The sequence below is a fragment of the Maniola jurtina genome, chromosome 7, assembly GCF_905333055.1.
Source record: "Maniola jurtina chromosome 7, ilManJurt1.1, whole genome shotgun sequence".
NCBI classification, from domain to species: Eukaryota; Metazoa; Arthropoda; class Insecta; order Lepidoptera; family Nymphalidae; genus Maniola; species Maniola jurtina.
The window spans coordinates 6,144,817-6,158,495 of record NC_060035.1 but is presented as its reverse complement, the minus strand read 5'-3'; the positions used below and the strand labels follow the sequence as shown (position 1 = coordinate 6,158,495).

General features: G+C 36.1%; 1 protein-coding gene across 2 annotated transcripts in view; it reads left to right on the top strand.

Moving 5' to 3' along the window:
- The first annotated feature begins 341 nt into the window (after window positions 1–341).
- Window positions 342–13,679, top strand: part of LOC123867062 (transcription cofactor vestigial-like protein 4) — a 34,365-nt gene continuing 21,027 nt past the window's right edge. Inside the window, exons 1-2 of one of the 2 annotated variants that reach the window (XM_045908907.1) lie at window positions 342–742; window positions 11,885–11,998. In XM_045908907.1, coding sequence (XP_045764863.1) covers window positions 11,902–11,998 — 97 coding nt within the window. In that variant the 5' untranslated portion in view covers window positions 342–742; window positions 11,885–11,901. The remainder of the gene's footprint in view (window positions 743–11,884; window positions 11,999–13,679) is intronic. The other variant, XM_045908905.1, reaches the window with a different exon arrangement.

Sequence of the window (13,679 nt, the reverse complement as noted above, 5' to 3'; positions counted from 1 at the left end):
TAGACGCGGCCTGCCATCACGCCTGCGCCAGCGAAGTCTCTAAACGGCGGCACTAACCTGGCCGCATTCCAACAGTTGTGAGCATGCTGCCACACTTTCTTTTACTTTGAACTCGAAAAATATAAGTTATTTTGTTAATTCATCAAAATTCCTTATAAATAACACGTAATCGAAGGTACTTAATAAAAGTGTTTGTGGAATACACTTCGAACTCGATTTATGTCCTAATCTAAATAACGTATTCGATAAGCACTCAGTACGCCGCCTTTGACCGTTTAAATTCCTTCAAATAGATGGCAGCACTGAAAATATTTGACATTCCTCGCATTCCAATCGCAGTGGGCTCGGCTCAAATGTCAAACGCTACTATTTCGTCAACAGAGTCGTGGCGCGGTAGTTGGATTTTATAAAATAACAACAAATACTGCAATAGTTTTCATAAAGGAAAATGGATATAAAGTGGTAAAACTCAGTGCATTGCTCCACGTCGCGAACTTATTGTTACAAATCGTGCTATTCCGGCGAATGTTTAGTCGCGTAGTTTTAGCGAACAGTTTCATATTGATTTTTATTCTTCGCCGGTTTTGTAACGTTGTTTTAGAGATAAATATATTTTGATAAACTATTTTAGAATAAATAAGTAAACTCAGTTTTGTGTAGAAATAAGTTAGTTATTATAAAGTGTTATACGCAAAAATAACTTTCGGTCCTGCATTGTGTTGTACCTAACGTGGGAAACGACGTAAGTATTAAATTATAAAGTGTTACATTCTTGAACAGTCACACTATTCTTCTTTGCATTGTTTCAGGTTCCCTAGCAATAAATTTACATTTAAATTGTTTGCTATAGCAAACATTACATTCCATGTCTTTATAAGATAGCACAGAGTGGAGCTGGTACCTCCTACTTCGTTACAAGTAAGAGGGGGATTCTGTTTTTATAATTTTAAATAAAGAATCATACAACGCAATTATTTATACAGACAAGAATCGTGAGCATCAAATAAGCAGCTATCAAAATAAGTACGAGTAAGTACCTAAGTAGGTACCTACCGGTTTGATTTACGAACGCGCCACGCAAAAAATCTGCCGCTAGTCGGAGCGGGGGCATACGGTGAGCATGGCAAGGAATCTCGCGAACATAATAGCGTGGAATGCGGCTGATATGCGCCTTTAGACATAAAGTCACACTACAGACTTTGCTTTATCATTTGTTTTGTCGTTATCCTGTTTACACTATAACTTGTTGCGAGGAAAAGACAGAGAGATCAGAGAAATACTTTTGAAGGGTACCTAACTACTTAGTTATAGGGTAGATGTGCTACACGATACAAAAAAAAGTTACATCCACTGCTCATTTCACGACGAAAATTCTAAAAAACACGAAATACAGTAATTTTATTTTCTTGGCAAGTGTAATCATACACTAAATAGGTAGATATTCGTGACACTCGCGGCCCCAATGATAAGAGCCCGATAATACTCCGCCCGATTACTCAATGTGACCCGTAGGCTGCACTGTGCACATCACTTCAAACTCTGGGTACCTATAGACTACGAATGTAACTTCAAATCCGTGACGAAATCTGTTTTCAACTGAATACGGTCTATAATATTGTTATTATGGTGACTAGATGATGCCCGCAGCTTCGCCCGCGTGGATTGGTCAGACCCCCTGCCGCATCAGGATTGAGGAGCTGGAATCCAAATTTTTAATGAAACAATGTCACAAAGTTCCTCTATCGATTAAAAAAATACGCAAATCGGTTCAGAAATCTCGGAGATGTCAGTACATAAGTAGAAAAACACAACTCCTCCATTTTTTAAGGTCGGTTAAAAAAGTAGCCTATGCTACTCCTTGGTTAATCCTCTACTTGTCTGTGAAAGTCCTGTCAAAATCGATTCAGCCATTCCGAAAATTAGCCCGTTCAAACAGACAGACACTCCAATTTTATTTATTAGTATAGATTCATATTTGTTACTCAAAATATCTACAAAAAATTTGAACTTGGAAGGAATTCGAAGAAACTAAAATACAAAACTTTTCAAAAACACACTTTCGTAATACATACTACTTACATATTATTAATACATCTAAATCCATAGGTAGATGTTTTTAAAAAAATTAAGTAGATTGAAGATAACCGTCACTTTACGAATGGTCTTGGGCAACCTTAAAACTGTTGAACATCTGCCAGTCCCCGACCCTTCAAAGACACGTGCGCAAGCGCAGCAGGGGTGGCAAACGTCGTAAAAGACAAGCACCATACCCCAAATGCGGGCATTCCTATAGACCCGGTGTAACTTAATTTAGACTTTATTATCAAACGAAAAAGCTTAAATTAGCTTGTGTTACGGTGGTTCGTGTTAAAATAGATTATTATTTTTACCACACGGAATGTCAAGGTTCGATCACCATGTGACTCCTTTTGGAACTTTCAGGTGACACTGGTTTAAATGCCTGTTTTTTTACACTGCAAAGAAATTAATAAAGTACTTCTGTTAAAACTAAAAAACAGGCGAATTTTATATGCTGTTTGATCATGCTGTTTGTAGTTAAAAGTCAAAGATTTTCTCCATCTATTTGTTCACATGGTCTTTTTATGAAATAAAATGTAGGCAATAAAAATGCATGTTTCCAGAGAACAACAATGGAATTTAGCCAATTATAGTCGCAGCTATTTTGCAGCACATTTTCTAATTAGCCTTAATAAAATGATTCAAACATACCAATCAAACGATCTCCGCCGGAGATTTCTTTGGTGTGAATGTTTTTTATTATTATTCAGATACAAGTTCTTAGCCCTTGGTTGCAATCTCACCTGGTGGTAAGTGATGATGCAGTTTAAGATGGAAGCGGGCTAAGTGCTAACCTGGATGTATGGTAGTTTTTATTAAACCCATGGGTTCCTACACGGCATCATACCGGAACGTAGGGAATTCTTTTTAGCTGACCGACAAAAAGCAACCGTCTCTAAGCCGTCTCTATAAAATATGGGGTTTGCAGAGCTTTGAGATGCCAGTCAAAAAAATAAGTATCCATTTTAATTACTTAAATTAAGTGGTCATTGACCTTGTGGTAGTAATGTCTTAGATTGTCTTATCGTTTAATTAATTTCCACAGAAATGTTGTTGTTTGTCTTGTCCACAGAAAGTCCCAAAAAAGAAGATAAATTAATTGCTGTAGTTAAATTCTGCCAAGTGACTCTCAGGGCATAATATTCTAATATAGGTACCAATCCAGAATTAACCGTGATCGGCATATTTATTTAGCCCGTTTATTTAGAGTTGGAGATATCAATCAACTGAAATTTATAAGTAGATCCTCAAAATTTAATATAAAAAAATGAAATTCTCCATAAAATAATTTGAAGCGGAAGAATTGCATTAATTTTTCAAGAAAACCTTTTCTATTAACGGAAGATGTAACGAGTCTGTTATTGGAAAAGCAAGAATTGCGACGCAAAGAGCCTATTCGAAGTATTTTTTATGGTTCCGTTTCACTTAAATTACCCAAAAGAGTCCCATAATTTTCTTCTACTAATAGACACGTCAATATCTTCGCATAAATCGATCTCCGTTGAATGTAAAATGATACAATGATATTTCAAATTGTCAAACCAATAAAAAATCATAATATTCATCAATCGATTACATACCTACTGCATCAGATATTTGTAGCAAGGTTAGATTGTAGATAACCTAGCATATAAAAATGTGGACGATTTTAATATTTTTCCAAAAAAAACTTCAGGATGCATAGGATGCATATTGCATATTATATTTTTATGTATTGTTATGTCAAAGCGTGAAATCACGAAATGTATCTCCTATATCTAAAGTCTAAACCAACTCTATAATTTGAATTAAGATGAATCTTTTCTCTCAACTTTAGGATTTTTCTCAGACGCACTTAGAGCCTTGAATCTAATTAAGACTAGGTAAGTACGAGATTTATGCATAGAATGAATCGTAGCTAAAAGCGTTATTATATTAATCGATATTATCTAATTATGTTTCATTGCCTTTCCTTTAAAATCCTTAAAGATACTAAATGCTTGGAAACTAGCATACATACATATTTAGTTTTAAGACAGTGAACGAAAACGGAACTTTGTGGTCAAAAAAAAAACTAGACTTGCAAATTTTTTTTATTTTTTATTTAACTATGATCTTTTTTATAATATTCAATATCATAATTCACAACCAGTCTTCCAATAGCTTTAATTACTTATTGAAAAAACTTTCTACTTTTATTCAACTTTTGACTTTTAAACTGGAACACTCCAATAGGTAGTTACCGAGTCGATAACTTGGCAATTATAAATATTCTTTCTTCGTTACTCATCGGATTGAACCTAAAAATGTTTTTTAAACTGCAATGTAGTCGTAGTTCTACACTTATCTATACTTATCATAATATTTAACTAATTTCTAGTACCTAAGCGAAAGGCTGGTCACAACTCACAAGCATTAGCCAGTTAGGTACTCCCACAGCCTAGAGATAGGTACTTGATACAGTTAGTCAACTGATACAATTATTATTTGTTTAGACGGAATCTGCTTTGCAGAGAGTTTTGTGTAGTAAATAAGTAGTAAATCAGTAGTTCGGGTACGAAAGTACCTATGTAGGTACTAAGACTAAGAAGAAAATCTTGCCGAAAGTATTTAGGCTGTGGTATCTACTACTTTGTAGTTAGTTAAGATGTTCAAACGCTAACGTCATATCCATAAGTAAGTTCCTAATAGAACCTTATGCGATACATAATAACTAGTTCCTGTTCCGTTGAATGGCTTCGTGACCAAACACCGATAGCATAGAGTTATAGACCATAGAGATGAAGATCTTAGAACTACAAAAGGCACCAAAAACACCTCCACTTTTAATGATGTCTTGGTCCGCGTGGACTTAGCTTTTTAAAATCCCGTGGGAACTCTTAAATTATCCGGATAGTATATGTCTGCAATGCAAGCTATCTTTGTTCCTATCCAACGCCAAAATCGGTGAAACCGATGCGCCGTGAAAAAGCAACAGACAGTTAGCAGTCAATTAGATAGATAGCCTAGCATCCTGGAGTTGGACATAAAATAAATTTATCCAAGGACATCATAAGTTCCCACGGGATTTAAAAAAAAGTTTCAGGTTACATACCTGAAACTTTTTTTTTTCATTAGGTAGGTAGGTGCCTGTCTAGTACAGCTACCAAGGTAAATAATAATTCAATGTTTCACGTGAACGAAGTCGCGGGCATAGTTAGTGAAGTATTTATATTAATAATAATATATCTATCAACGCTTCTAATGCAAAACGCGGTAACGCCTTTTTCGTGTTATTTACACGTAAAAAATGTATGAACGCCAGTTTTTGTTTTAAAAATTATTCGAATGTTACCACTTTCTTTTCTTTAGCTGCTTGCTCTATTTACGTCTACGATCATTACGATATAGCTCAGCGAAGGTCCTGCCTCGTTTTGTAGACATAATACTTATTTAATTATTAAACACACACACACACACACACACACACACGAGCAAACGCACACACACAAGCGAATTAAAAAAAACATATATTTTCCATTTTCATAAATAATAAAATAAATATTCATACTACAAGTAATTCAGGAAACCTCTAGTCACGTGATGTAACAATGTGAAAAAAACCTGTTTAGTTTTTACTAAGTAAACATTAAGTTTTTTTACTGGGTGCTTTACCCATCGATGTACCTAGAATCCGTACATAATATTATGTACGTGATAATATTGCTGGACATTCGATAAGCCGTATATACCTCGTTCTGAAAGATTATACAAGGATTAAACCGACATACCTACCTACCTTTACAAATTCAAATTCAAAATATTTTTATTCAATTAGACCTTTACAAGTACTTTTGAATCGTCAAGAGCATCTACCACTGGTTCGGAATGCCTTTCCTACCGAGAAGAACCAGCAAGAAACTCCGCGGTTGCTCTTTTCAAAGATTTGATATACAAGCCTCGAGTAGTGACCTACCAAACAAGTTAAGTACCTACCCTAAGTACCTTAATTATGTTAAATTGTATAATTATGTTAAATGTACGAATCGAATTAGGTATGTTAAATTCGATTGAACCCCGTTCAGCAGGGTCCTACGGCTCTATGATACACACATTCTTCTCCTTGGGTGTGACCAGTTGTGACAGTAGTATTTTATTACCCGACTGCGGCAAAGCCAAAAGGAAGGGTTATGATTTTACCAGTTTATGTATGTATGTATGTTTGTACCCAGATTTTAGTTTTCAACTTTATCTTGTTAATCTTAAGATTTTATAAGATTCAATATTTATGTCACTTTTGTTTTAACATTTAACTGCATATAGTGGGTTCGCTGTACTATTCGGTCGCGGTCGGCATACCGGTTAGATACATAGGTACATATAGGTACTCTCGACTCCGCCTCCGGGAAAAATTCTATTGTGGTTAATGTACCAAATTCTTCATCATTAACGCCAGCCGCCGTACTATCTAAACTACCTACCTCGTTATATATGTAGTTACTTTGTCTTAGTTATTTTATCCGCGGACAGTGAACTTTATTCAGCTTTTTTACCTAATTTATTCAACAACGGTCCAGCAGTGGATTGCTGGACAAAGGTGCTCTTGCAAGGATATCCACAGAACACGCTCTTGTTCTTGTTACTTTGTACCTACCTAGATACCTAATTAAATATTAAAATGATTTGTATACCTATTTGGCAAATGGCAATTGGAGAGGTTATAGAGGAAGAAGAATAGGTAGGTATCTATCTAAGACCTAAATACGACAAGGATAGGTGAAGAAGATTGTCGCCTGGCATACAATTTGCGATATCACGAATCATTTGCCAAATCCCGATAATGAAGCCGTACCATTATGCGAATGATGATGATTTTTTGTTCAGAACTCAGCAGCACAAGTAGGTCGCATCAGGCACCCTGAAGAAATGAAGAAGATATCAGCAGATGTAGGTACCTGCTTAACGCCTTCCGACCATATATCTATCAGGCTGCTAACCTTAGCAGTCAGGTAAACTTTCTTTCGGAACTAGCCACAGTCAAAGTACCAGACCAGTCTGAAGTCAATTTGAACATATGTGATTGACCTAACTTGGGTATTGAACCCAGAGTCTGTCGCTTACAAGCCATAGTACCACTGCGCAAGTAGACCGTACAGTCGTCGGCTTTTGAAAGTAATAATGTCATACATATTATGGCCACATTCCGGGAATTTCACGTCATTTATTACACTCATAGGATTCATCGGCGCTTTATTTATATGAAATTATGTCGGATATGCGTGGAATGTCCCTAATCGCTCACGATGCTTAATGTTTGTTTGATAAAAGTGTACGAATCATTAGCTTACTGCGTCTATAGAAAAACAAGGTTAGAACAAAACTTATTAATCTACGGATTACAAAGCATGCTCTTGTCTAGTTAACTATTATTTTCTTCACTTTCTGCAGACGGCTCTGAATTCGTAAAATACATCGATGGTAAAATCTTATTCAATACTAGCCGATGCCCGCGACTTCGCCCGCGTGGATTTAGATTTTTTGAAATCCCGTGGGAACTCTTTGATTTTCCGGGATTAAAAGTAGCCTATGTGCTAATCCAGGATATTATCTATCTCCATTCTAAATTTCAGCCGAATCCGTCCAGTAGTTTTTGCGTGAAGGAGTAACAAACATACACACACACACACACACACATATACAAACTTTCGCCTTTATAATATTAGTGTGATTATGATCAATCCATTGGCTGCTTATTAAAAACCCGACTTCGCACGGACTTTAAAAATTTATAACACCCCCGACAAGTGAAGGTTACAGTGACTATAAAAGAGCTGATAACTTTCAAACGGCTGAACCGATTTACATGGATTAATACTAAAAACACTCACGATCAAGCCACCTTTCAAACAAAAAAAACTAAATCAAAATCGGTTCATTAGTTTAGGAGCTACGATGCCACAGACAGATACACAGATACACACGTCAAACTTATAACACCTCTCTTTTTGGGTCGGGGGTTAAAAACACTCTGTATTACCTCTTCATTCAGCACCTTTTGGATTAGAGAGGTACTTTTTCATATTTTTAATTCGAATTGAGTAGTGGCGCATACCTCGGCATAAAACCCTATGCAGTATGCATGCCACTGGCCCCTAACTTCCTAACCCCCCTTCACGCATCGCAGCTGCATCGTGCTTCGTAGACTTTTGAATAGAACTCTCTAACTCTATATTGTACCTGCCTACTTTATTTTTTGGGTTCCGTACCTCAAAAGGAAAAAGGAACCCTTATAGGATCACTTTGTTGTCTGTCTGTCTGTCATGTCTATCAAGAAACCTATAGGGTCCTTCCCGTTGATCTAGAATCATGAAAGGCAAGCAGATAGATCTATATAGCACGTGAAGGGAAAAATCCGAAACCGGGAATTTGTGCTTACATTACAAAAAAAAAATTGTTATTTTTTGTATGGTACGGAAACCTTCATGTGCGGGTCCGACTCGCACTTGGCCGTTTTTTTACTTTACTCTTTATAAAGAACTAAAGAAATTATAAGAAACATATTTTTTGTAACTTGTTTTTGAGTAAAACAGGGTTGTGCGCAGGGTTGCCAGTTGGTACCGGGCAGGCAGATGGTTCGTCAATGCGCTATGAACAACGTTTAGGATAGACATTGCTTTTATGCAAGTATGAAGTGTAAATCACTGTCTGATTAAATGGTCAATTCTCCCAGGATCATTAATTATTTCATGATGCTAGGTCAATGAAAAGTACGACTCGACAAACGGACAGACAAACAGACAGACAGACAGACAGACGGACAGACAGACAGACAGACAGATACAACAAAGTGATCCTATAAGGGCCCGTTTTTCCTTTAGGCAACTTTAAAAATGAAACATGTATAGATAATAGGTACCTGTACCTATTTATTTAATTCCATTAGGCACTAAATCGCAGCATATGTTTGTCAACTGAACTATTTGTGTCAGTATAATCAAATCATAATGTCACATTTTGAACTGGCAGCGAGCAGCCGATCTGCGATAGTGCTTCATTGGCCGTGTTCCCGAACGCTCTAATCGGTATGCATGCTGTGGACCAAGTTCTCCTACAAAACAAGACATTATACAAAATTTCCATACTTTGAAAAACGCTTAAAATCCTTACTTCACTACCCATATTATAAAAGAAAAAGCAAATCAGCTAGTTTTTCACGGCATCAGTTTAACCGTTTTTGATTAAATCTGGTACTTACAGAGATATCTTGCATCCCAATCCCATTGGACACATGCACAACTTTTTGTCCCGAAAAGTCAAAAAGTTTCCACGGGATTCTTAAAATCCTAAATCCTCGTAGACAAAGTCGTGGTCATTATCTATTTGGCATAGAGATAGCTTGCATTTTGGAGGCGGGCATAGGCTACTTTTTATCCCGGAAAAATAAAGAGTTCCCACGGGATTTAGAATAACATGAAATCACGGTGAAGTCGCGGGCATCATCTAGTTACTATATAGTCATGTTTCAACTTTACTAAAGGTCTAGTTGCCTGGCAAGTAGTTAAAGTAAACTTTGAACGAAGGGTTGGATAAGATGAATAGATGCTTACTTGTGCAACCGCACTTTACTTTTTATTGGTGGTCAAAGTTTAAAGGCAACCTTAATGTTACTATAACTTTATGTCGTGCAACCATTCGGCGTAACTTAAAATCTGTATTTTGTTCAAATTACAATAATATTATTTTAAAAGTTAAGCTTTGAAAAATTTTGAAATCCTCAGATTTCATAAAGACAAAGTTCAAAGTAAAAGTTTTTTTTAAATAGCGAGGAGACGAGCAGGCGGATCACCTGATGTTAAGAGATAACCGTCGCTCATGAACATTTGCAGCACCAGAGGAACCGCCAATGCGTTGCCGGTCTTTCAGGAATTGTTTGATCCGCCTCTTGAATAACCCCATGTTGTAATCTAGTGGAACCACCGCGCCGATGGGAGTTGATTCCACAGTTTGCATGTTTTCTAATTTTCTAAATTTTTAAGAGTAATATACTAGAATCGCTGTTATATAATATAATACTTAAATTATTTCACTACTTATTGATTACCTACCCGCTCTTATTTGTAAGCAGGGCAATAGAAACAATTCCCTCGTATAATCACTTGGCCCATAACAACCTAGTAATTCTACTCATATACATATATCCAAAACTTTTATTCGATTAGGTATTTTTTCGATTTCGCCATCTGTTCCCCGTCTAGCCAGGTGCCGTGTTCTATGTTATTTTTAACCCCCGACCCAAAAAGAGGGGTGTTATAAGTTTGACGTGTGTATCTGTTTATCTGTCTGTGGCATTGTAGCACCTAAACGAATGAATCGATTTTAATTTTGTTTTGTTTGAAAGGTGGCTTGATCGAGAGTGTTCTTAGCTATAATCCAAAAAAATCGGTTCAGCCGTTTGAAAGTTATCAGCTCTTTTCTAGTTACTGTAACCTTCACGTGTCGGGGGTGTTATACATTTTTAATTTACACTTGTATTGTTTTATATTAAGTACCCACCTCTATTAGTTAAACAGAGCAATAATAAACAACACCGTCGTTAATCAATTGATCCACAACATGCATGACCCCCCAACCACATGCGGAACTCTTTTGTCCCCATCTCTTATTTACTCGATTCCCGCTCACCACGGTCGTCTGTCCACCGTCTAGCCGCTTACATACCGTGGAATTTTCGCTGCGGTATTTGCATGCCATTTTATGTATAACCGACGCCGACATTCATTCGCCGAGCCAAATATTTTTACGTGCTCAGACGCGAATTGTTTCCGCTTTTGAAAACTCGCGATTTAATTCGACGTCACAACTCACAAGCCAAAACATCCTTCTCAATTCTTTTAACTAGTGTGATTCTCATCGTTGATGGATGAAAGAATTGCAATATTTCAATATCCATTGATTTATAAACGAAATTAAAAATAAATCAATCTATCTGTAATCTGTCTACGGCAGAAATTAATAACTTATCTATCTGTAATCTGTTAATAAGTTTCTTAGCAACGTTGTTATTTGTCAAGGATTATAATATGATCTTTTTTAACCCCCGACCCAAAAAGAGGGGTGTTATAAGTTTGACGTGTGTATCTGTGTATCTGTGTATCTGTGTGTCTGTGTATCTGTGTATCTGTGTATCTGTGTATCTGTGTATCTGTCTGTGGCATCGTAGCGCCTAAACGAATGAACCGATTTTAATTTAGTTTTTTTTGTTTGAAAGGTGGCTTGATCGAGAGTGTTCTTAGCTATAATCCAAAAAAATTGGTTCAGCCGTTTAAGAGTTATCAGCTCTTTTCTAGTTTTCTTGTAGAAAAGAAGGTTACATAACCGTTAGGTTCATAATATTATGTCAATTGACAAATGTCAAGCTGTCAAGATGGACGTTGCCTAGATATACATAATTATTTATTTGAAAATGATTTGTCGGGGGTGTTGAAAATTTTTAATTTACACTTGTTGACTAATAACAAAGTTGCTAAGTTACTTATCGACAGATTAAAGATAGATTGATTATTATTAATTTCAGCCGTTAGTCTATAGCTAAATTACTGATGCCCGTGACTTATTCGCGTATTTTTAGTTTTTTAACAATCTCATGGGAACTTATTGATTTTCCTTAGGTTGGATAAAAAATTGCGTACATCGCTCCAGGTTTTTAAATACAAAAAATCGTGTCGATTCGTTGTTACGTTGGGACGTGATTGAATGACAAACCAAAAAAATAAAAACATTTTTAATAGAAAGTACTTATTGGGTGATATAATTATGTGAAATTAATGTTTAAATGTTATGTAATGTTTTTTCAGGCACATCAACATGGAGAAAGTAGAATCTGCTTTGGACGTGTTATCGCGCGCTGCAACCATGGTGCAACCTTGCCCTGCGTATCCCGCCAGTGATTCCGAAAGCTTCGGTGAGTGAAAGAAATTCATCCACTTCAGCCTACATTCCATTGCAGGACAAAGGTCTTTATGAGAACGGGCTAGGTACTACACACCACACGGTCTTCCTCATCTAGCTACATCTAATTGAGGTCGTCGGACCCTCGGAAAAAAAATACATATAGTTAACTACATAATGTTCTATATTATTATGTTTTTAAAACGCAAAAGTACTAGCTCCCTAAGACGGTGTTCCTAGTAATGTTTGAATTGTTCATAAGGCAGATAGACAAATTTTGTTTAAAATCTCGAATGCATTACCGGTTCCTCCGGATGGTGCAGATTTTTAATGCGTTTTTGAAAATTTTCATTTCAAAAAAATTTTCATGGTCATACCGCTTTTTAGAAAAAAAGCCCCCGTCCAACAATTTCCGATAGATGCCCAATGCTGGGCATAGGTCGCTTGTAGGGACTATAACACGTCACGGTATTGCGCCACGTGAATCCTCATCCCAAATTGAATAAATTGAATGTAATCATTGAATTATTGTATTCTGGTTTTTTCATTGCTGCGTTAAACTAAAGATTATGACTAAAACTCTGTTATCAAATTTCATCTGTAATCAAATAAATAAATAAAATCTTTCGTTTATTACAATCAACGTATCCTATAAAAATAAAAATTAGAATAAATCCTAATCTAATTTTTATTTACATTTTAACACTAATAATGGACGGTGATATGAACTATAACTTAAATCGACCATAAATGTATTTATTTTGGTAGTTGGTTCTAAAGCTGTATCTAACAAGCTATCAATACTCGACGCGCGGCCTTGTAGGCGGGTCACATTCCAGATTCCAGCTGACATTGTTAATCGTCATCTGTTAGGGCGCGGATACATCAATCGTTTTCTCTTTTTTTGTCTGTTTTTGTTTTTGCCTGGTTCGTCTTGCTTGATATCTGTTGTGTGACGTCATATTATCCTGTAGGTACTCCTATGAGCTCCGCAGTCCACATGCAGTCGTTAAGAGGGGTCTCTCCGTCACTCGCTCCATACAAACGTAATTCGTCTCTTATTGGAATACTAACCAATCATACCTACTCAATGGAATTTTGTAGAAACGTTCCGGGAACTAATATTTATGCCTGTGGTTTTCCAGATTTCCGTTAAAATATTTGGTTTCAAAGTTACGCGGTCTTAAAAATTCACATACCTACAAATATTTGAGCCACTGTAATTTTAAAACTACATATTTTTAGAAAAATCTAAAACACCACAGTCACAGATTGATGAGGCAAAATTTCATGGACTTTGGTTGCTTAATATTCAAATGAAATTGGGACTACGATTGTATGGAGTAAGTGACGGAGAGAGCCCGTTAATATAAATAAATATTAAATTATTAAATATTCTTCCAGTTTGATAGATTATTATAATCGTAAGAATCTAGTTTTCAATAGCGTGATGTAGATCATAAGACGTATTCATATACATAATCATTTGATTGTAAGAATTTTTTGTACGCGCTGTGTATGGTCTGTAATCTGTATTGTTAATTTTATTGTTATAGAAGAGACTAGAGAGTGCATAATATTATTATCATGGAATATTTTAATTTTTAGTTGCTAGATAGTTAGGTGAAAAATTGTTCCATAATAATCATGTTTTGGTGCTCAAAAATCGATGGGTTTATCGAAACAATTCGCCT